Here is a 24,412-nt window from a genome sequence, read left to right on the forward strand (position 1 = left end):
AAAAGGATAGTTTGGAATGACTTGCAACCCCAGAACAAGTTTGTGATTGGCAAAATAGAACTCTTCATTTTCTGCTTTGCCTACCAGAATTCCTGGGGCTTTGTGTACACAAGTCAGGGGATACTGATGCCCTGGAGCTCAGTGCCCCTGCCAGGTGTCAGCCTACTTGGAGACTGAAGACTGTAGGGGGGTGTCTAATTTTGCAGAAAAAAAGGGAAAAGATCTGGGGATTTTGTCTTCAAAAGAGCACAGTGTAATTTGTGATCCTGAACTATTCATGTCACCTAGACTGGCAGCAGAGTAGCATAGCAGCTGAGAGATTCAGCAGATAAAATATTCATGTTTTGTGTAAGCTGCTAGCCTTATGCTGGAAAGAGAAATTTTTCTGGCTTTCCTTTTCATGTGCGTTTCTGCCAAATATTCATTCTTTCCACTGTACGTTGTGTTTTCATAATGGGCTCCGAGTGTGCTGTGACGGAGGCTGTGTTTTGCTGCAGTTCTCTGCCTTGGAACAGGAGTGTCTCCCTGTAACCCAGCACACCTATTTCATCTGTTTTGCAGTCTGGAGGCTGCCAGCATCGGATTCATCATCATCATAGACAGACGACGGGACAAATGGAGTGCAGTCAAGGCATCCCTGACACGAATAGCAGTAAGTGCTTGCTTTTGTTATTTATCTTCTAGAAATTAAATTTTTCTGCTGAACCTTCAGCACACGATACAATCTCCTCTGCTCATTTTAAGCTCCCATTTTCTGACTGTGGATGCAGATTCTCCCTGGCTCTGCAGCTCATAAGTGTTAGATAAGAGGAGGAGGAAGCTGCAGAGACAAATTACACAGTCTTGTTTACTGCTGAATTAGGACAAATTCCTTATTTTCTGGGTTGACTGCAATATAAATTCTAGTAATTTGAAGTTGGTTCCTAGAGGAGTATTAAGAGGTATCCCTTCTGTGCCCAGAGGAGGGATGATGTGGCCTGCTTATGAAAGAAATAGATCCCAAGGGATTTGTATTTGCATAGTAGTAAATTATCTCTGTCAGAAACTCTTAATAGCTTATTTGCAAAAGTCAGAGCTGGGCACTGATTTTCAGTGCTAAAAAAAGCAGCTGGTTTTATACATCTCTTACTGGGAGCATTTACTGTGAGAGGACCAAGCACTTACACAGAGGTGTAGGATGCTGGGATGACAAAGGCGACTTTGAGTTCTTTCAAGGTATTTAGACAGAAATGTTTTTCATTCTCAGGCTTTTTTGCTGCTCTCTTAAAGAAATTGTTCTTTTTTTATGCTTGATGAGCTCAGAGGAGTGTGAGAGATGTAGGCTGGGTGTTGCAGGCAGGGCCATATCTGATGAGCATGTTGAGTGTCTGCCTGTGTGTAAAAATATGTGAGGTTAAAAAGATTCAAAACCCTTTGCAGAGTGAATAGGTAGGTCAGCTTGGGGAACCCATCTGTGCTACCAACTTCCCTCACCAGACCAACGTGGGCAGCCAGCTTTGCCCTCTAGTGGCTGCAGCCTAAAAAATGGGAGAACTTGTGGTGTGGTGGTGCAACTGGGACTTAGTGGGATTCGGGTCTGGGGGAGAAAGGCAATAGTCAGGAACTTTGGAGCTCTGTGATAAATCTGTATCATGAAACAACATATGGCTGGGCAGTAAAATACATGGGTCAGTCTTCCTATTGGATTTGGAAATAGTGACAATGAGCACATGCTGAATGGACCAGCTGAAGCAATGAGCAGCTGGACTGAGCAAGATTCAGTAAGTCCTACCTGCTTTGCCCTACTGGTGAGGAAACACTTGGCTGAAAATTCCTTGTAAGGTAGAAATGTGCCTTCTAAGAGTTCTATATTTCTTGCAGGGAGCATTCCCAGGGAACCTGCAGCTGGTGTTTGTCCTGAGACCCTCCCGCTTTATCCAAAGGGCAATCGCTGACATTGGCATTAAACTCTATCGAGATGACTTTAAAATGAAGGTACCGGTAAGCATGCAGTTTTTTGTCCATGCATTTTCTTTTCTCCATTTCTGCAGTTCTGGGCTGTCAGCAATTTCCCATAACCCATGATTGCAAGTGGCACCTGGGGCCTTTCATCTGGGTCTGTGTGGTGATGCCAAAGAGTTATTTAGCAGTGGATGGTTCATAGTGTTTAATGGACATGTTCCCATGTCCAGTCTACTATAAAATGTGGCTCAGTTTTTAAGTACTGGCATTTTAACTCAGTGGAGATGTTCCCTTCATGTAGGCAGAGGTAGATCCCACTCCAGTGACAAACATAAGTATTCAGGACTACAGAGCAGTGGAAGCCTAGGGCTGAATTCTGCACTGTTTGCTGGGTTATCCATGGCAGCTCTGACTATCCCTCTAACATTGCTTATTCTGAATGTCTTTTATGATTCCCATGCCCTCAAGATTCAGAGTTTGTGTTTTAGTTATTTTTATATGCACTTGGCATACACTGTAGGTTGATGAGACTGTGATATGAAGAAGAGCGCAATCCTGAAAGAGTTGGAGATTATTCTATGAGGGGTCTTTTAGGAGTTGTTTTTAGCTACATGTTTGCACGTGATGTCAAAAATTTTAAAGTTTTATAAATAAACTTGAATTATGATTATTGATGATATTTCATCCTGGATCAGACTCATACTGTGTTTCACAGTGACTTTACTGGAGGGATTTCAGATGACTGTTTTGGATTTTGCTTTTGGGTTTATGTTGTTTTGCAAAATACTTATGGGTCTTCTCCAACAAATTCTAGCTCTGTTGAAACTCAAGTTTGAAGTTCAGTTGTTAAAAACGCTTTCTGCTTCTCCTGAAGTGAGAGACAGCAGATAGTTATTACAGTGCATAAAGGAAAGGAACCATGAATAGACATTTGGTTACTGTGGTTAAATTGCAACATTTACTGTCTTTTGGTAAGGGTGGCTTTTTGGTAAAATGCAAGCTTGATGAAAAAAATTAAATTTGAATGCAAACCAAAATATTTTATAGTAGTTTAAAAAATGGATGTACCTATATTTAATATGCCACAATCTGTTGCTATAGCAACATTTCTACCAGTGACTGCAGCCCAGAAAGGGACAACTTCATCAAGGACTGGCATTTTCCAACAATTCAGCATTTTCTATACTTTTAGCAATTTATTTGACATCAGAGTTACATTTCAAAACTTGGAAGGGAGGTTAGTTCTAGGCAGGGGTCAAGCACTGCATTAAGTATGAAATACTAACTTATTAGTAATAAGGTAATTATTACTAATTACCTTATTAGTAAGGGTAATTAGTATGTCCTGGGTATGTCCACAGAGCTCTTAGAGAGCAGCCTTACAAAAACTAAGAGCATGACACACTTGCTGCCTCCTGCCCAGATACCTGTAGACAGCCTGTCAGATTTATAGACAGGCTGCCCACATATGTCTGATGCTATTCTAAGTTACTTAGGGTTGTACTACAGATGTTCTAAGTTCCTAGGATCTGTCATGCTCTCTGGAGGGGCTTTTCTCCTGTGTTGCAGCCCATCCTTAAAATACCATCTGGGCATGTCCTGCATACCCAGTTTCAGAGCAGGGAAGTTACTGAGAACAATGTCTGTTTGTCCTCCTTGAAAACAGCATCCTAAATGCCAAGCAGGAGAACTGGACCACAGAGTTCTTGTTCCATGGGAGATGTGCTTACTCAAGGAATTAGGGATCAGTACCTGCCTTCAATATCACCATGATCTTTTAAATTGTTTGCAGGTTGTTTGTTTGTGTTGTGTGTTTGGCTCTATGACAACATTCCTGCCATAACTGGCCTGTGGATGAGTGGCATTTCCTATCACTACTTGTGAGTCAGGACCAAGACATGAGCATTCAAAAGGAGCTCCAAGAATATCGTGTGTGTTTGTTAAGGAAGCATTTGTTTAATAATTTATTTGAGCTATCAGACTGCAAATATGCTCAGTAAAATAGATTTGCTGGGTTAAATCAATACTGGAATGAGTAGAAACCAGAAGCTCAAACAGGAGCTGGAAATAAAGGCTGAAATAACCAACCAGACACAAAAAGGAAATGCAGGATTTATATCACATTGACATACAAATGTGGGTAATAAAACCTCATCAGGTAAATTTCTGTTGGGGTAGTGATTTGATTAGATATCATTAGCCAGGATCAAGATATAGAAATATAGTAGACACAGCAGGGTTCATCTGGGATTAAAATCTATGAATTCAAAAGGAGCAGCCAGAGATGTACCCAAGGAACCTCCCATCACAGGAAGTGAATTAAAGCATCTTCAGAGCAATCTGTCCATAGCAAGTACTTCCTTGAGCTTTTTAGTCTGTGACTTCTTTTTGACAGCCTAACCCATCCAGAAGCAGCCCCCCCACAGCTCCATGTTCCACACTGATCCCTCTCTTCTAAACTGCTGCTCCTTTGCACTCTCCAGCTGACTGACTGTGGCTGTCTCCTGTCTGGCAAGCAGCACGGGAGATGCTAATGCTCTCTCAGATTGGTTTTTTAGATGGATGCTGGATTGCTCATAGGCTTTCTCCTGCAGGAATGCTTGTGTGGTGAAGACTCACACCCTGTTGGGTAGCACCATAGCTGACAATATTAATAGGTTTGTGTAGTGTCTCATGCTGAGCATACCAAGTTAAAACAAACATAAAATTCTTCCTAAAAGAAAACTGCATGACGGTGTACCTCTGTGGTTTCCGTGAGGTTTGAAGTATCAGAAGAGTTCCAACTTGTCAACAACATCTCTGATGGGGAAGAGCTACAAAGCTGTTAAGATTTACTTTTTCAAATGTGATTTCCAATTCAGAATTAGTGCATAGACTTTATGTTGCAGTATGAGGCCTTTTCAAGATGATGTAGCTTTTTGAACTTTCTGGCTTTGATCATAACAGAACAGTGCTTCATAACACATTCAGGGAACAGTTTTTCCTTTAACTTTGGCTGAGATACCTTTCTTTGCCACAGTTTCTTCCCCAACAAGATCTCCTTGTTTCTGTATTTAAAGACAGGGGTTAAGGAGAAGATGGACTGCTGGAAGTGAAAAAGAACAGAGTGAGGGCCTACTTGAGAAATTTCAGCCTGTATGGCTCCCTGGGGCCAGATGCATCCTCCACTATATTCTTGTATCCAAGTCAGGTTAAAGTCTGGAGGGATGGACAGCTACATGTGGTTTCAAAAACTAGTTTCATGATGGGTTAGGAGGGTAATGGTAATGGGGAATGCTCTGCCTGGAAGTGGGCAACAAGTGGAGTGTTGTAGTGATACCTGCTGGGACCTGCCCTGTTTGATGACTTCATCAGTGACATGAAGAGGCAACAGGCTGCACTGTCACCAAGTGTGCAGATGACACTAAATCAGGAGGAGCAGATGACAGACTCCAAGACAGGGCCATTGGAACAAAAACTCAAGAAATGGGCTGACCAGCATATAATTTTTTATATACCAAAGGGGCAAAGCAAAGTCCTGCAACTGGGAAAGAGTTTCCTTCCACAAGGATTTTCTTACTCAAGAAATAACTTATGTCCTTCCCTTCCAACAACACAACAGCTTTGTTGTTGACAATGATTCACAGTGTAGCCTGACTATCTGGGGAGCATCTCTGCAGAAAAGGAGCTGGGAACTTGGTAGAACAGCAAGCTGTACCTGAGCCAGAGTGTGCCTGGCAGCAAAGGAAGCCATCAGCATCCTGCACTAACAGGAGCAGCATGAGCAGGAGCATAGCCAACACGTTGAGACAACCACTCATCCCCCTTTACTTGGCTCAACCTAATTCACACTGAGAACACCCTGAGTTTTGGTTCCCCCAGTACAAGGAAAATATTACCCTGGAGTAATCTTGGAAAGCCAAGAAGAGCAGGACTTGGAGCATGTGCTCTGTAAGAAGATGCTGAGGGAACTGTGCTTGTCCATTGTGGCTTAGGAGGGTTAATATGACATAGGAGCAGCTTTCCAGTCCCTCCAGGTTACTGAGCACTGCAGCCAGCTTGTGTGTGGTGGTAGGATAAGAAATAACTGATATCACGTGAAACAAGGGCAGCTCTGACTTGACATAAGGAAAAACTTTCTCACCACAAAGACAGTCAGGAGACCAGACTGCCCAAAGAGGTTGTACAATCTCAATCCTTGGATGTTTTTAAGTCTTTGGTGGATAAAGACCTGAGCAACCTGGTTTGATCTCACAGCTGACGTAGCTTTGAGAAAAAAAGTTGGACTAGAGAGCTGAGGTTCCTGCCAAGCTGAATTATTGTAAAAAGATTCTGTAACAAATATCAGCTAAAAACTTGTTTGGGTTTGTTCTTGAGGCTTTTCTTAGAGCACTCATAGCCTAGAAAATGCATCCTGTTGTCTCTATACATCTGCACTCATCTCACTATCCATGGTGTTTGTCAATGTACTTACCATGCTCCATTGGAGCCTGCTGACATGCAGAGCCACTTAAGCTTTCTTTATATAGGGTCAAGTAACACATTTTACATGTTTTTGACATTTATTTATTTAAAATTCTTAGTCATTTGTGCTCAACTTTTTATTCTTCTGTTGCTGAAATCCTGGCAAATCTTCTAGTTGTTGGAACAACAATAAATGAGTGTTACTTGTGTAACCACTTGTGTTGACAAATTTACAGTGGTTATCAAAAGTTAATGCTGCTTATCTGAAGCTGAACTCAAATCTTGTTTGGCTTTCTTCAAGAAAGTCTAGTGGTAAGGATATTCTAAAGTAAAATAATTGATCTAGGTGTATTTCTCCTTTCTCTTCCATTATGATTTTAAATGGAAAAATGCCAGTGAATTCAGTGAACATACAGTGCCAAAAAGATCAGAAAACGGAAAGAAAAATCTTATTCTCAATGGTTTCATTTCAGCACTTCCCTGGATCAAGTGGTTTGTGTTGAAGAAGCTGTTTAACTTGCCTGTGCCTCCATTTCTCTGTAAATAAATCTAGAGAATATCTTATCTAGAGATAGATCTTATCTCTAGTTATCTAGAGAATAAATTATGTTATGGAAGTTTGTGTGAGCATTATGAATGCCATACTTTTGCTCTTGATGCACATGCAAAATGAGTCAGCCCAGCAAGGAGAAAGATGATGTCAAACCAAGGTTAGTTCAAGAATGTCCATGTACACATTGAGAAGGCAAAATGTAGGAAAAATAAATTTTGGCCATGGCATGAGAAAATGCAAAATGAGAGCTGATGGCCTCTGGTGGAACTGCAGTGGTCATCTATGTTCAGGCAAACCCAGATCCCAGGAACAATGATTGAAAGGCTCGTTATTTCTCTCAGTCCAGTGTGTTTGGATTCTTTTCAGATCATCATGTTAAATTCTGTCTCTGATCTGCATGGCTACATTGACAAGAGCCAGCTGACCCGGGAGCTGGGAGGGACCCTGGAGTACGGCCACAGCCAGTGGATCCATCACCGAACGGTGAGTGCTGCTCTGCACAGCTGCACCACAGCTGTCCAGGCACAAATGCAGAGCAACCACTAAGCAGGAACTTTTCAGTTGCATTACAGCCTCTGGATTCTGCTAGGGACTTGGGGAAAGAGGAAATCCATGACTCAAACAGAGAAAGGCAAATTCCCCAAAAGTTTGTAATGGAAGCAGTAATTGTATCTCACTGTGTACCTGGCCCAGGGCCTAACAGTGTCGTGGTGTTCTTACTCAGCAAGGCCTTCTCTTGCCTTTTAAATAATTGATTGATTCATAGGCCTTCAGCTGAAATCGAAAATAGGCTGTAGCACTTTGCTGACTTTACAAAGGTCAAAAGTATGGTCAGAAAATCTCACTTTAATGATTAATTATGTCCATACTTTTAAGAGAATAAAAATACTCAGGGCACTATATTTTATTTTTCATTTCTATACTATACAAGCATGCTGGGTCTTATTTTGGGTAACTGAAGAACAGTTGCTAGTAGGAAGGGAGAAAGATTTTTTTATTCTGCTGAGGAAACTTGTACAGGTTTGATTGCTCCCTTTTTGGGCTGGTTAATGCATTTCAGTATCTGCTTCAAAGCAATGTAAACAATTCATTATGGTGCCCCGTTAAGATGACAGTTCACAAAAAACAGACTCCAAATTCTGGCACATTTGCAGACAAAATATTGTTTCATTCTTCCTAAGCAAAAATGTGCTAAGCTGGGTCATGATCCTGGAAAAGTAATTAATTTCATAGAGTGCTTATACAATGTTTGTGTCTCTCTTTGTGGGCCCACTTGCAAGATTGATAAATTAGAGCCCACATCCAATGTAAGCCTCAATGTTTTGCAAAATTCTGAGCAGCCCTGGGTTTAAGTCTGTTGTTGCTGATGAGCTGGTTACACCTAACCTGTAAAAAGAGCTTTTCTGAGGTAGTTTAAGTCAAACCACTTTTGTCATTTTCTTGCTATATTTTTTTGTGCTTTGCTGTCCTTATTAAATTTTAGTCTCCTTGAGAACCACCAAATATTTCAGGCTTCTAAATATGCAAACATAGAATCTGAATTTCGTCTAACATTGATTTTCTACATTTATAACTGTGTTGACTATAATGAGGTTGGGGTTGAGATGAGTGAACAGGCTTATGTGTCAAAAGTATCAAAAATATGAAACTGTCCTTGCAGAAAGGGGGAGTGTGAAGAAATGAATCATCTATAAGAGCTTTCAAAGAGCAAAAAGTCTGAAAATATGAAGGGGGATAAAAAGAAGCACAAGAAAGGTTGTATTATTTATTAATGACAGGGATTTACATAAAGCAATAATACACATTTTGGTAAAATATGAAAACAAAATGAGCCAAGAATTTATGGGAGTAGGGCTATGTAATCCCCAGAGGTTTTGGTTAAATTTGTTAGAAAAAATTTTACCAAGCACAGAGACTGGAAAAAAAACAATCCACAGATGTAACTTAGGTACATAAAACAATTTATTGCTCATATACACAGGAGGGAGTGGGGGCAAGCAGGATATTAAGTGAAACACTGACAAGTTCATGGTGCAGTCAGCCAAGGAATATCTGCTGGATAAGAGGCTGTCATCAGGGAAGTGTCAGCTTCCGTGGCACCTTGAAACAATCTGACTTCCAGTCTTGCTGAGCTATGGTCTTCATGCCCTTTGCTGCTTCTCTCAGTGTTCTCATATCTTGTCCTGCCAGTGCTTTTCTTCTGAAAAAGCTTTAAACTCTGGCTAAATGGCAGGGACACAGCAACCTCCTTGTATCATTCACTGTTTCTGCTCTCCTCTCTTGGCTGCCAGGAGCCAGTGGACTCTCTTGCCCCCAAAGTGCATTTTTGGCTTTCAGTAAATGGCCTTTGGTCATGGATGGCCATGTCTGTGTTGCAGTCAGAAGTGTGACATTTCAGTCAACTCTAATCCAGTAGTTCCAGTGCTGAGAACAGCAGCATACAGATGCAGAGCACCAAGACAGAGCATGTGTGGGTCTGTACTGCTTGTGCTGAAAGCAGACATGAATTTATGGGGGAACAGGGAAGAAGGCTGTGAACTCTGCTAGCATTCCTTCATGGGGGCATGTTTGAGGTCACAAATGTGGGCTAATTTCTCTCTACACCTTTTGAATGATGATCTACCTCCAGTTTGCTTTTCACTGAGCACACAGCATCATTTCATCTGTCACAGTTGCAAACAATGAATTCCCATCATTGCTGGAGAAAGGAATGCAGTGTGCAACAACTATATAGTGTTTGATTGGGTGTAAGAGCATCCCTAGTGCTTGTTGACTGACTCAGACCTGTGGGGGATTAGATCAAAATGTACAAAGAATAAAGAGCTATACAGAACAACACAGTCACCCCCAAATTTGGGCATGATCATGGAAAAACATCCTATGCAGTTACTTGCTACTAGATATAAAGGTTTTAATCCCTTGTCACAGGTCTGAACATTATATTCTGCTCTGAGAAGGTGGCATTGTTTTTTTAGCTTTCCTCATTCCCCATTCTTCATTAAAACCAGATTTCTGACAAGTTTTGTGTTGGTGCACCCAAGTGATAAAGAAACAGCAATGATCCCATGAATTTATGCTAATTTATTTTAACTGTATTTGTAGTTACTTGTTCCTGTATTTGTGTACTAGCATGGACAGATGGGAGGAAGGGACTAGAATGCATCTTGTACAGAGAGGCAAGATGGAGATGCACATATTCAGAAGTCAGGGGAAGACAGATGACTGCTGAATGAACAATGGGTTCATAAATATAAAGGCTTTGCCCTATATATTTTAGTAGTGTTCTCAACTTAAATAAAGCCTTAATTAAAATTTTAAATGCAGCAGAACTTCCCAGCAAGCATGGGCAGAGGATCTGAAGTTCCAGGCCTGCCTTTGAAGCTGATGTCCTTCGTGGTTTCATTATGTCTGCTGAGCTCTGGGAGTTCCCTGTTGGCTCTCAGAGGCGACAAGGTGACAGGTGGAGATCTGTGAAAAGGTCATTTTTGGTTTAATTTGTAACTTTAAGCACATCCACCCATAAAAAGGCAATGTGACCAGCTTTACAGGCATGTAATACTTGCAGCACGGTGTGCCTGAAGCATGAAGTGTTGTTAAAGGGCTAATGGTAAATAACCAATCTGTGACTTTATGCTTTTGCTTTTCCAGGCCATTGAAAACTTTGCAATGACAGTAAAAACAACAGCACAGATGCTACAGAGCTTTGGAACAGACTTAGCAGAGACTGAACTTCCCAACGATGTGCAGTGCACAGAGGAGCTTCTCTCCTCACACACTGAGCACCACAGCAAGCTGAAGGTGATTGTTGCCCCATGATGGCTCCAGCAGTGTAATAGATGAGCTCTGACCTAACAAAATTTTCTGCCATCACTTGGCAATCCATTGTCTGGAAACCACTGAGGAGGAGGACAGACGCCTGGGTTCAGGAGGTCAATTTGATTCAGCTGTGGAAAAGGATATTTTACAGCCTCAGGAATGATAGAATAGTGTCACTTCCACTGTGTGAGAGGGAGTAATGGGATCACATCTGGAATACATAGGCCCTTGATGAAGAGTTCATCAGAAAGGATTGACTTATATTGGAGCAGAAACAGAGAGCATCTGTGAGGATAGTCAGAAATAGACAGAACAATCTAACTAGATGGTGACTGTTGTTTTGTTTAAAAAAAGTTGGGGCTAGTTTGGCTTTGCAGAGTAAGGATCAGAAGTAAATATTACTGCTGTCAGCAAATGCCTTAGGTTAAACACAAGATTAAAAATACTACTTAAGCTATATTAGCACAAGAACAATTTTTATGGAAGAACTGTGCAGTGATGTGGGGATTCGTCATCTGACAAGTTAACATTTGAGCCTCTTTGTCTTTTTTATTGCTCATCTTTCATGCTGGGAAGAGATTTTTGTGGATGACTTCTTATAGCTGGTGTACTATGGCTCAGCATGGCACAATGTTGTTTGAGGAAATTCCATTAAGAAGTGCAATGTCTCAGCCCAGTCTCTCAGCTCACAATCTCCAGCATACATTCAATTTGTGGTAGAATAATTTATTCTGCAAGTAGCCTGGTCAGATATGCAATCTGCTCCGAAATTACTCTATTCCTTTTCTCAGAAATAGATCTACTATTCAAAGTGAAAAGATTTAGGTCTCTGCATTTGCTAGAAAAACATATCACCTTTGGTAAGCATTTATGTTTTGTTTCAAGTATTCTGTACCTATGAAAGGGTCCTCCTTTATCATTACTCTGTTGTCATTTAAGAGATGTGAGTGTTGTTAGAAGTACATACAGTTTGGTTTTTGGCTTGTTTTTTTCCCCTCAGGACGAGCTGAAGCTAGCAGTGAAGCAGGGGGCCACCTTACTGACATGCATCCGGGAGCCAGTCACCCGAAGTGCCAACAGCAAACTCAGTCCAGATGAACTGGAAAATGTGGCCACAGTGGAAAGGTCAGTGATGCTAAATTACCTTGTGCAACTTGCTGATTTATTCCTAGGAGATGCAAATGTAATTTAAATAATTTAAATATGCAGGTTATAAATTACTACTAGTGCATATACTCAGGATTTTTGGACAGGTAAGTCCGAGAAGGACATAGCTTAGAGGAAATGACTCGATTAGACTGCCAAAGCAAGTTCAAACAAGTCCTGAATTTCTTGGTAATTTTTGGTCAGACCACTAACCACCTGGCTGAAGATTTAAGGTGGGACTTATTTTCTTCATAACATATATGTCCTCCACTTCTGTGCCTGGTTAGAAAGTAGCACCTGAGTCTCTGTGAGATGAGTGGGTGATGTGCTTGTGAGTGTCTGTGGAAGCACTGGGGGAGGAGCAGATGGAGATGATACCTGAAACATTCTGTGTGTCACAGATCCAGAGATACACAGAGAGAGAACCCCCTTTTCCTTCCTACAATGCTAGTTATTACCATAAAGCTTTTAGTCACCATGTAGAAGTTTCTGCTGTGCCATGTGATGCAGAGCAAAGAGAAATGCCATGCTAGGGTTTCAGCGTGTCTGCATTCACTGGGAACAAAGGTGCTAAAAGTAAAGCTGAGCTGATATTTTTCACTGAATACTTTAAAATCCTTTGAACAGTCATCCCAAAGGAATTTGTGAGTTCATCTTGAATTCAACGACTAGCTTTGATTAAAAAAAGTTTTCCAGGGACAGACTGAAAACAGAAACTTGTTTTTGAGAAAAATAGGAGGGAGCTATTGGCATTTGCCCCGTATAACTTGATGATTTTATGCATGAAACTTGATGAATTCAGCATGCACTGATCCCTTATCTGCCCAAAGAATGCCCATCTATTGAAATACAAGATATTCAGAGAACACTTCCTTTTCATTTTTTCTTCTTGTTTAAAACTGTTCTACTTTGTAATTAACGGATCATTGAGAAACCATGAGGATGACTCACTAGCCTGGTGTCAGATACTTTACTGAAGATATGACACCTTGAGATTAATGTCTTTGCAAATAAACGTTTCATCATTTACACAAAGTAAAACAATGTCCATGGGAGTCATTATGAACTCCTAATCTATTGTTTTTAACGGACTGGGAAAAATTATTTAGCCCTTGCCTATTTCTGAAGGGTGAAGAAAATTAACAAGTTGTAGAGTTCTGGTTTAATTATTCCATAAAATAATAATATTCAATCTGCATAATTTGGGGGTGGATTGTCTTTGAAGCATAGAGTGGAAGCTAGGGAGTGACAGCTGCCCTTGGCTGCCGGCACATGGCACAACTCCGAGTCCCTCTTGCACATCAGGAGGCAGGACTGTAACTGCCACAGTAGATCCATGTAGTTGTCACTCATCTGTCACATTCCTGCTTGTCCTACTGCAAATTTCATTCTCTTTTGCTTATGAGAGAGTTGACACAGAGCCCTCTTACATAAGTTTAGGGCTCCCCACCATTTCCCTGCTCTGCTTTCTGCCATCACTTACTGTAACTTAAAAGAAATTATATATAGGAAATAAGTACATTCTATTCATTATAATTTCTTAACAGGTTGTTGGCTCAGTTGGATGAAACAGAAAAGGCTTTTGATCAATTTTGGACCAAGCATCATCTGAAACTAGAACAGTGCCTGCAGCTTCGACACTTTGAACATGATTTTAGAGAGGTATTTCTTTGTTCATGCTGTCTAGCCTTCTCTGGTAAATAAGGTCAAATTCTACCCATACTTCAAGTATACCAGCAGTCCAAAAAGGAGGTTGGGAGAGATCATTATGCAATAGGAAATGAATATTCAAAAATTAAAGTCTTGACAGCTTTCAGATGTCTTACAACACTTGAGTAAGGCACAGTGAGGAAAGTGCCAGACTGTGAGGGCAAAATGTGGAACACCAATAAGTAAATTTACCTTGATAAATAATTTTGTATTTAGGTGTGAAGTTATCAAACATAAATTCTTCTGTGATGGTAAGTCACCAATTCCACCAGAGTCAAAGGAATACAGTTCAGAAAGCCCAACTGTTAGTCTAGAGACTGGAGTAATACAGATTCTGAAGTAATATAAACTCTAGAGTTACAGGTTGTCATAACTTTGTGGGCCTAATTAGTGAGAAGCAGGGAAACTCTTTGAAGAATAGTTGGTCATTGATTTATTCCTTGGATTTTCCATTTTGGAACAAACTGAAAGACTAAACTTGAGATGCAGACTTTTCTCAGAGATGTAGGTGAATGTTTCTTGTAATTTTTATCAGTATCTTGTGATGGGGTTTTGGGTGGGTTTATTTTGGTTTTGTTTATGTTTTTGTTGTTGCTGTTTTTTAGGTAAAATTGACACTGGATAATCTCATGGAAACACAAGCAGGTTTTGTTGACATTGGAGACAGTGTGACCCGAGTTGAGAACCTCCTCAAGGAACAGAAACATCTGGAAGAGAAAGGACAGGTTTGCTCTCAATTTAGTATTCTAGCTGCTATAGACAATGTATTCTAGACACTTGCCACTGTCCTTTTTTTTTTTTTCCAGATTTACTCTCTTCTCATGAGTCATTACTTTAAATTGCAAAACACAGATACTAATTTCCAGAAGCCAGAGTTGTTCAGACCCAGTAGTTCCATTTAATTGCTTGGAAAGCTAGGGGAAAAAGTAGGGAAAAACTTGTATAATGAATGTCCCCAGTATGTGAGAAAGCAGAAGTGGGCTCCCTAATCTCAGTGGGCAACCTGTTGCAGTGTTTGGTCACCTTCACAATAAAAAAAGTGCTTCCTGGTGTTCAGATGGAACCTCACAAGTTTCAATGTACTCATTGACATGGAAGTTGGCCTTCAATTAAATATAAAGTAAGACATATCAGCTATATTAATATTCCAAACCTTTATCCCCAGGCTACAGCAGGGGTTACAGAGAAGGATTGTCCTTATTATGCATGTAGTTCTAACTTTGGATTTTTCTCATTAATTTCACAGGAACCTTTGGAGAAAGCCCAGTCTCTGGCTCTCCATGGAGAACAGCTCATCCAAAACAACCATTATGCAGTTGACTCCATTAGACCAAAGTGTGTTGAACTCAGGCGAATTTGTGATGACTTTACCAATGAGACCAAGAAAAAGTATGATATTTTGGGAAAGTCTCTTGAGCTGCATAAGCAGTTAGATAAGGTGAGTGAACCTTTTCAGATACCAGCTCTGGCAAGGTTCTATTTAAAATGAAGGATTTTATTAGCTCAGGTAATTATGATGAAGATAAAAAATTGTGTTTGGTTTTTTTCCATTTTATTCAGTAAATGTTAGTACAAATATTGGAGCTTTGCATTAGTTCAGCAAGTTCAATTCTGCATATGCTGATGGGGTGACTTGTGGGCAGGAACTATGAGGCAGGCACACTATGAGTAACATTGATCCCCTTTTAATGACATGTTAGAGCAAATCTGTTTTTCATAGAGTAGAAGCAACAGCTGACAACTTGGACTGTCAGTGATGATAAGTCCTTCTTCCCCCACTTTTCCTTGAAGGCAAGCCAATGGTGCGAAGCTGGAATCTACCTCTTAGCTTCCCAAGCTGTGGACAAGTGCCAGTCACAAGAGGGAGCTGAAACTGCACTCGTTGAAATTGAGAAGTTCTTGGTAACAGCTAAGGAACACCAGCTCTCCAACCCGAAGGAGTTCTACAATCAGTTTGACATGATCCTCACCCCTGAAATAAAGGTAAAACCCCTCAGATGTGCATGTGCTCACTTAGAAGTTAAAAATGTCTGATTACTTTGTCCATGAAAGTGTACTGGGCTATATATTTGAGTCTGCTAAAATATGCCTCTTTCCCTACTCTAAAAGGGCACAGAGGTCAGTATTTGTGGCAGTAAGTTTTACTCATAAGAGCAGTCATGCAACACTTACGTAATTTTCTTCAGAGCAGTGCTAGAAACACTGCTTGAGTCACCATGTCTTGGTCAGAGAAACTGTGATCTGGCCAGAATGTGTGGTCTGCAATAAACTGCAGCACAGTGTGATCCCCAGCTCTAGTCTGTCTGATAATACAAGTCCTTTCTTCACTCACTCAGTCCAGCACTGACAACCATTTGTTGTTTGTCTTTTCTTTGTCAAGGCCAATGCCCAAAGAATTGTACAAAAACTCGAAGATGTGCAAGAAATGTTTGACAAGAGGCAAGTAAGTCTGAAGAAGCTGGCAGCCAAACAGACCCGGCCAGTACAACCTGTTGCTCCACATCCTGAATCTTCCCCAAAGCGAGCATCACCAAAGATTACCAGACCAGCAGCAGTAGGTAGGCCATGAGCAGCTGCTTTCAGACTCACACCAATGTTTTGTCCACATGGTCATGTTTGATTTTTGTTATCAGAATGAACACTTGAATTTGATGTGCAGTGTCAGCCTCATAGGTCCAGCTAGTAAAAATGAATATGAAATATCTCTCACTGCAAACAAACAAACAAGGGTGAATCAAAAGAAACCATCAACTTTCTCTTCCTAGGTCTAATCTGCAGAGTACTGTGTCTCAGTGTGTCTTGTACTGCTAATTCTCAAATACCCATGCCAGGGTAGTCAATACAAGCCTGCAATGCAAACATGTGAACCTCTTTTATATTGCCAGATAATGTAATGTGAATATTTTCAAGTGTCATCATTCCTCAAATTTCAATCAGATACTTGCAAAATTAAGGGTCCATTAGTGAGTGACACTGACTCATTTGTGGAATTTTTGCTTTTCCCCCCCTCTACATAGTTCGCTTTCTACCTTGTCCTCTGCTATCATAGAAGCTGAGCATTGTTTCTGTTTGGAAATTACTCAAAGTTCCCGATTTGAGGTTAGCATGTGCATTTAGCCAAGACAACTGTTTTCTGCAAAAGGAACATGGGTGAAGCTAATTTGAAACTGTGGATCCTGGAGACCAGCTACCCTGTGCTTGGTGGCAGGAAGAGGTTGTCCCTTTGTAACTTTTAGGGCTGTTCAAAAGTGGAACCTTTAGTAAAAAGCCTTAAAAACCCCCTCTAATTTGTATGAAGAGCATTCAATAAACTGCTTTCTCAACAGGAATCTTCCTGATGAGATGGATGACCAGTAGGCTGATCATTTTGCTTTCTAGGCATATCAGCAGAAAGTCACACCAATGTCCCTGTTCTCCTGTGCTCCCCAGCATTCATCCTTTCTTCCAGAAGAAAATCATCTTTTTCCCATTCCCATGCTGGTTTGACATCTGTACATTTTCCCCCCAAACCATGCTAGCTGTGTTTTTTATGCACAGTTCCTACCTCAACTTTCAGCTTCTCTCTTAGTTTGAGGCAAGATGAGAACACAATGCCTGTGAAGAGGTCCTGCTCTGCCGCACACACATCCTCCAGCACTGTGCTCCCGTCTTGCACTGGTGTGGGCACTCAGTTTGCTGGAGTTGTGATTTGCCTTGAAAACTGAGTACACAGACTGCAAAACTGTAGTAGTTCTTTCTCCATTGCATGAGTTAGAAAAATGCAGGGAGCTCTGGAGATCATACAGCCCAGTCCCTGCTCCAAGCAGCACTAATAACAGCATTCATCAGATTGCTCACTACATGGCCCCTAGTGCAGAAGAAAAGGAAGTTGCAGAAAATGGGGTTATGGGGTCAGTAGGTCAGAACCAGTTAGTTCCTGTCACTGGCAGCAAAGTTTTAGGATGGCTTTTTCCTACTCTGAAACTGCATCTTCAGGCTAAAAGCTAATCTTGCCATTCTGTTTATGCATGCAGTCCCTTGAACTGTTTCTTGAACTTCTTTCTTGTCATTTTAGCACATTTGCAGATTTTTAGAATAAATTATTGATATAGATAGAACCTTATAGAACAGTCGCTGGTTTATGACAGAGCTTTAAGTTTTGATTCTTGTTCATACAGCCCATCCCACATATCATCAGCTCTTTCACAAAAAGTCATGAAATGCTGCCTTGCTCTGTCCCTTGAATTGCAGTTCATAGTTATACAACCCAATACAGGATAACTGTGTGACAAGGCTTAGCCTTTAATGTCCTGTTGCAAAATAATAGGTAGCTGAAATTTATTTTAAAATGCTACTCTGGTTGTGAGGAGGTGCAAAGTGCAACCCAGTTCTGTTCAGACATTGATAAGCAGACTCTGCCATTTCATTCAGATTCTAGGAGGTGACTGACCGAGAGTACCTCTGTACAAAGAAACAGAAGTGCCTGAGTATCTACAGCTCATCCAGGGACTCTGGGTCAGTGACTTTAACAGCCATTAATAGTACATGTATATTCACATATTCTTTATGAATCACTTTGGCGTTATCCAGTTGTCTGCTACAGAGAATCATACTGTGCAATTCCTGAGTGCCCTTTCCCTCAGAATGCCAAAGCACTTGGCAAGTACTGGTCAGTATTTTAACCTCTTTTTTTCAGAAAGAAAACTGAAGCAAGATAAACTGAGGAATTCACCAAGGTGTTTCACAGTCTAACTCTGAAACATGTCTGAGAATAGAAACAGGGACACTGAGTCCTATTCCAAGCCTGAAAATGAGGCTGTGAAATTCTGCTCTTCTTGAAGCTACTGTCTTTTGGACTTTCCTCTGTGTCCTTTCTTCACATTCAGGGCATCAATGCACAATCAGCATTTACTTATGAGGAGAATTTATTAAGCAACATCTTGGAAACTGAGAGAGGCTTAGAACGCCTTCTTGAAACAGGTTTTGTAACTCATTTGTCATATTTTACCCAGAATATACCTGAATATTTCTAAAAGCTTGCAAAATAGAATATGACAACAGGAAAATACCATATTCCTAGACTGTGTAAATAGAAAGGCAAGCAAAAGCAATAAAATGTGGTAAACAGAAATAGAAGACCAGAAAGAAAGGCTTTTGTCCCCAGGCAGCAGAGTAACAATACCATGGCAGCACTGGGGTGGTTGGTCTGTGAAAGGAAAAGAAGTTACATTTGTTCCAGAATAGATTTTGTTTTGTTCTTCTTTGCTGACTCTCAATTTTCCTAACAGGGAGCAGTAGGGAAAATTCAGTCCAATTCAGGGTGCTAATGGAAAAATCTCACAGATATGAAGGCTCAGACATTAAACACTCCATTATTGTAACTGTCAGACTCTCCATTTTACATGGACAAATATGTAGGCAGAGATGGATTTTCTCCACACAAGCATAGCTGATACCATGTCTGAGAGAAAGGGCAGGTTTTTGTTGGGGAAATGACTGTCACAGTTTCATGTGCATGTCCTTATGGTTTCTGGTAACTCTCAGCAATCTTTTAGCTCAGTGAAGATCCAGAATAGCAGCTCAGAATTGACTCTGCTTTGGTCAACACTTTTCTATGGGTCTGAAAACTCTGAAGAAAAATTTTACATTAATCCCAATTTTGCTTGATGCTTCTGGTTTCACAAGTCGACTTCCATATTTTGCAGGGACAGGCCTGTTCAAGACTGAAGTACTAGTTCTGGAATTATTGTGATGCTGAAAAGTCTGTGGCAGCTGTATTTGGTGCATGTTTTAGCTGTGAGAACTTGATTAAATATTCACAGATCAGACTTGAAAAGGCAGAAAACTCTGTTGACCTTTTTACAGTAAGAACCTTTAAAATATTTAAGTAGTATATATGACACCTTATTTTAAGGAGAACTCCATTTTCTCCCAGTGGAAGCTGGTTGAATTCTAATAGCTAAATAAATTTGTCCCTATGTCTGTTGGGAGGAAAGAAGTGGCACTTGATAGGGAAATAGTTTTGCTGTGATTCACTTTTGAGGGCATATTTTTTGATAATTTGACTACATATTTGTTCTCTGCATTTCTATGCAGAACTCTAGCATGGAGTGAATTGGAGTAGGTCCAGAGAGTCAAACCACACAGTCTGTCAGACACAATGAGATGAACTACAGAACTGTAAAGGATAATACAAGCAATTAGAAATTACTGCAGTTAGCATTTATCTATTTTAATTTTCTTGTAATTCTCCCAAACTCTTACTCTTTGAAATGAAACTTTCCCAAAGACTATTCCCTTCAACCTCACATGTTCTTGGAAAATTTCAGTAAAAGGTGATTTGGCCATCTCAGTGACCATGGCTAGGAAAAATGTCTTGCTTTAGTTACATTTCTGACAAGAGTTGGGACATGGCAGCACAAAGTGCTATAAAATATTCACCTAGAGAGTTCTTTGTGGGCAACATAAATATGAAATACAGGAGCAGAGATGTCAAAATGTCTGTAAGCTTGTTAAACAAACAACATGTTTAACAGCACATTGCACATACAAAATCCATGACTCACCATACAAGCATCTTAGAAGGCCAACATGGAACACAAGATTCATAGGGGGGAAAACACAGCTGAAGCCTTTTCAGTTCTTTAAATAATAAAATTTAAGCGGGTTCCATCTCATTTAAATGTATACAACTGCTCATTGGATCCAGTCCAGCATTCCTCACAGTCACTAGTGCATAACACTCACTAACTAATAACATCTGGACAAAGGATAAAGGAAGAATTTCTTGCAGGAGTCTGGGGATGTGTGTAGGGGAAGTGAAGCTGTGGAGAGATTAGCTGACTCAGAAGAGGTGGTGTGTGTGACTCATGAATGGTTTGAGAAACCACTAGTTTGTCTGGTTCAGTATATTTCTATAAATGAAGTTGTAAAAAGGAAAAGATACTTTCAGTTTTGTGGCTGTGGGATTGCTATTACACTTGGGCCAGTCTGAGGAAACCAAGTAGTGTCTCCTTGTAGCAGAATATTCCACATCCAGAAACCTTGCTCTGTGCTTCTTATATCAGCAGATTTTCAGGGGGCTTGACAGAAATTTTGCCAGAGAGAAGTCTAAATTATATTGCCTAAGAATGGCAAAGTCTTTCTGCCCTAAGCCATTAAGTGACAAACCATAGCTGCTCTGGGGTTTCTTTAGCTGCCTAAACATTGTTTTCCATCACCAGCATTCAAAATAGCAATTAAGCCACTAATTACCATCAAACTTGTGTTCCTGTTGTACAGCATAAGCAGCAAGCCCCAATAAAGTTTAGCACACTAGTTATTCCCATGCTTGTTCTTGCCAAAAGAATTCAATTCTGCTGGAAGTGATGAGTGAGAATGCACAGACCTATACAGAAAACAGATGGGAGAACATGATGGGAGAATTCCCCCCAAACCTGAATGTGAAGTGTGGTGTTTACTTGAGGGGGGCTTGGAATATCTTACAGGTGCTGAGTATGATTTGTAACCCTTGGCTATGGTCTCTTGCTAGATAATGAGTTGCACTTATTCTAGCAGGAGCTAACTTAGGGCCACTTACCCAGGTGAACTAATCCAGCTGTCTCTGAGCACCTGGGAGCTGCCCACAGTTCTGTCTGTCCCTCAGTCTGTCCCTCAGTGGAGGATGTAGCCCCCACTGTAAGAGATCAGCACCTGAGAGATGATGCCTGTGTCCTGCCACAAAGGAGCAGGGGGGAGAATGGGTGAAACCACAGCTTTTTCTCACAAGCCTGCACAGCAAGTTTTCCTCACTGAATTTATTTCAGTCTTAGAGGGGTGGAGAGACTGCAAAGCAAAACAGAGCACATGAGTCTCTGTCATTTTCTAGCAGCTTTAGGGACAGTACAGCCCACTTTACCATTTGCTGTGGGCTAAATAACACAACAGTGATTCCATACTTATCACACAACTTCTTCATAAAAAACCAGTAAACAGTACTAAAGCCCCATTGGAAAAGTGTAGAGGTGCTCCAGGTGAATGCAAGTGACAGACCCAAACTCTGCTTTACAATGCCCTTTGACAATATTTGCTTTAAAAGCAGCATCAAGCAATTAAAAATATTAATGAATTCAAAATGAAATCATCATTATGTATCATCCAGGGGAGTACTGTGAAACAATAGGATGAAAACAACTCTGCAGCCATGCAGACATTAGATCATTTCTAGTTCTCCTTTGTTCCTGTGCCTTTATTCTTTCAGTAGGCAATTCAACATTGTAATTTTCAGCTTCTTAGCAAGACAATACTGTACTGACCTTGAAACAGCCAACTGTACTGAATTCTATAAGGGAGTTTCCCTTATATTTCCTGTTCCACGGTAATTATTACAATAATAATTGGCAGGTATTTGGGCTGTTTCTTTCTGTACTGCTTCAGCAACTACTTAAATGCAGTGACATGCAGCAGTTTCTGACTATGGGGCAGTCAACAGCATAACCAAAGCAGCTTGTTTCCTGTTTTCAGTTCATTTCTGGGTCTAATTGGAAAGGGAAGTTTGCTGTGTCAATATGAATCAAATTCATCTCTGAAACAGACTCAGTGGAATTTGACTGCTTTCATATCTTGTACCTGTCTCCTTTTCTGAAATATGTCACACTGAAGAAGCCAAGACTCAGATTGTAAACTGACCTGAGAAATTAACTGCTGGATCAAGGAGCACCTGTAGTTTGGCTTCTTGTGACTGTGTCATCTTTCATTTAAACTGTGCTGTGCTCTTTCCTGGATCACCTGGAGCTGTCTGAGCTTGCAAGTTGTGATCCAGACATCAAAGTTGTAACTGATTTCCACTTTTTCTGCTGATTGCTTTCACCTAGGGTTTTCATACCAATATCAACCATCCCTTCAAGCTACAAAATTTTCTGAATAATGAATAAGCCAAACAACTTGGTATTGCTGACTATGCTCTTCTAAGTGAAAGTCCTCATGTTTTCTGAAGTTATTTCTGTTGCTTCCCTTAATTTCCATGACATATCCATTGTGAATTAGATTGTAGAGCAATCCAAGGGACTGAACTCAGATTTAGATAGGGCAACGAGACATTGGCAGCATATCTAGGGTATTCAAGTATGTAAGATTTTGAAAGAATATCTTGGTGGCCAAGTCTCAGATCTATTTTCTTAATACTGATTTTTCAAGGTATAAATAAGATAAAGCTGGAAGAAGCTCCAGGAGATAATAGTTTTTAGTGTAATAAGTCTGATCACAGCCTGTTTTGTCATGATGGTGGTAGGTGAGACTTTATGGCTAAATATAATCTCCAGGCTGCATCAATACAAAAAAGGGTGAATTTGCTGATGCTTATAGATACTTTACTCAGAGATTCGTGGGAAAACACATAAAAGGACCCATTTGAAAACTTACCAAATATTCTGTTTTTGCCAACAGTGGCAGTCACCCTCCCTGCAGATTAGAAAGGCATGAAGAAGTTTGACAATCGGGATCAATAGTTTCCATGTGCTGCATCTTGCATCTTTTTGTTCCCTTGGTTCCAAAATGTCAGTAGACCACTTTCTGAGTGAAATAAAAATACCTTTGAGAGAACAAATACTACTTCAGGGGAGAGGAAAAAGGTATTTGTTGAAAGTAGTGTTCAAAGTCAAAACAAATCCCCTGCTGTATATTCTTAAAGAGTGATGGGAGAGCCAAAACCAGATATTTGCATTTCAGCTCAGTCCTGGGAACCACAAGAATTCTCTACCAGTTGATTATAGCTGCTGGTGACTGCCAGATTTCACTGTTCCATTAAGGAAACTTTCTAGTATGGAGTCATTATGAGGAGGTAACAGGCATGAAATGGGCATTGCCAAGTCCTTATGTCATTCAGCATTGGATAAATCCAAGATTTAGGGAAGAGTTAGAGACAGGCTGCTTTAATTAATTCTCTTCCCAGCTCTGTGATAAGGCTGTTGAAAAGACACAGGGTAGAAGAAATGTCAGCTTCCATTATTATCATCTGTGAAACTGATACGTTGCCTTTTTAACTGAATATAATTTGGGTGCTTCTTTTTGCTGCTTTAAAAACTACTTTAAAAGAAGAACGCAAGATGACAAGGGCATTTGAAACTTTGGTAAAGTGTTTCTTTTAAAAAAGTGTTCAGACCTCTCCTACATAAAAAAATTGATTACTAGGTCCTCCTCATTCAAAGAAGTCTTCATCTTTTTTACTGTATCCCTCAGCTTCCCCCAAAGAAGAAAAAGTTAATGACTATCAAGACTCAACACTTCAAAACTTTAAACTTGGTGAAACTCTCTTAAAATGTTGCCAGATGCATTTGAAAACACCAGCTTTTATTCTTAGAAAAAGTGCTTCTTCAATTATAAAGTTTTGACAGAATAAAAAAGAAAAGGACTTAACCTCAATTTTTTTCTTTGTTGCCTGACCCAGATTCTTTCAGCATTTCATCTGGCTGTCATACATGTTTTCACCCATGACATGAATGGCTGCCCATATCAATTCAGCAATGAAGAAAAAAAAAGTGCTATTGGCCTTGTACTTGCATGTGCTGTGAACTCATTACCAATCTAAAACAAAGATAAAGCTGTAACAGGTATTATTTTCTACTCAAGCCAAATGTATTATTCCCCTTCTCATAGTTCAGTCTAACCCTTTGCTTTGGACAGCAGGCTCAGCACAGGTGGTTTTGTTGTTAAGGATGTCCAGTAGCCTCAGACACCCCAGTGTCAGCCTGCAAGGGCCATCAAACCTGACACAACAGGGCATATTCTGAAATAATATCCTCAGATTCTGTCCTTACACACCTGTCATTGTGCCTTGCTGAACTCCTG

General features: G+C 40.4%; 1 protein-coding gene across 5 annotated transcripts in view; it reads left to right on the forward strand.

The window, feature by feature from the left end:
- Positions 1-24,412, forward strand: part of MCF2L2 (MCF.2 cell line derived transforming sequence-like 2) — a 154,359-nt gene that overhangs the window by 47,908 nt on the left and 82,039 nt on the right. For 4 of the 5 annotated variants that reach the window (XM_036388655.2, XM_036388658.2, XM_036388656.2 and 1 more), the window contains exons 4-13: positions 562-652; positions 1,861-1,980; positions 7,304-7,420; positions 10,586-10,735; positions 11,754-11,878; positions 13,447-13,561; positions 14,215-14,334; positions 14,856-15,047; positions 15,401-15,592; positions 15,990-16,167. In XM_036388655.2, the coding sequence (XP_036244548.1) occupies positions 562-652; positions 1,861-1,980; positions 7,304-7,420; positions 10,586-10,735; positions 11,754-11,878; positions 13,447-13,561; positions 14,215-14,334; positions 14,856-15,047; positions 15,401-15,592; positions 15,990-16,167 (1,400 nt within the window). The remainder of the gene's footprint in view (positions 1-561; positions 653-1,860; positions 1,981-7,303; positions 7,421-10,585; positions 10,736-11,753; positions 11,879-13,446; positions 13,562-14,214; positions 14,335-14,855; positions 15,048-15,400; positions 15,593-15,989; positions 16,168-24,412) is intronic. The other variant, XM_036388654.2, reaches the window with a different exon arrangement.

Source organism: Molothrus ater, chromosome 10 (assembly GCF_012460135.2).
Source record: "Molothrus ater isolate BHLD 08-10-18 breed brown headed cowbird chromosome 10, BPBGC_Mater_1.1, whole genome shotgun sequence".
Lineage (NCBI taxonomy): Eukaryota > Metazoa > Chordata > Aves > Passeriformes > Icteridae > Molothrus > Molothrus ater.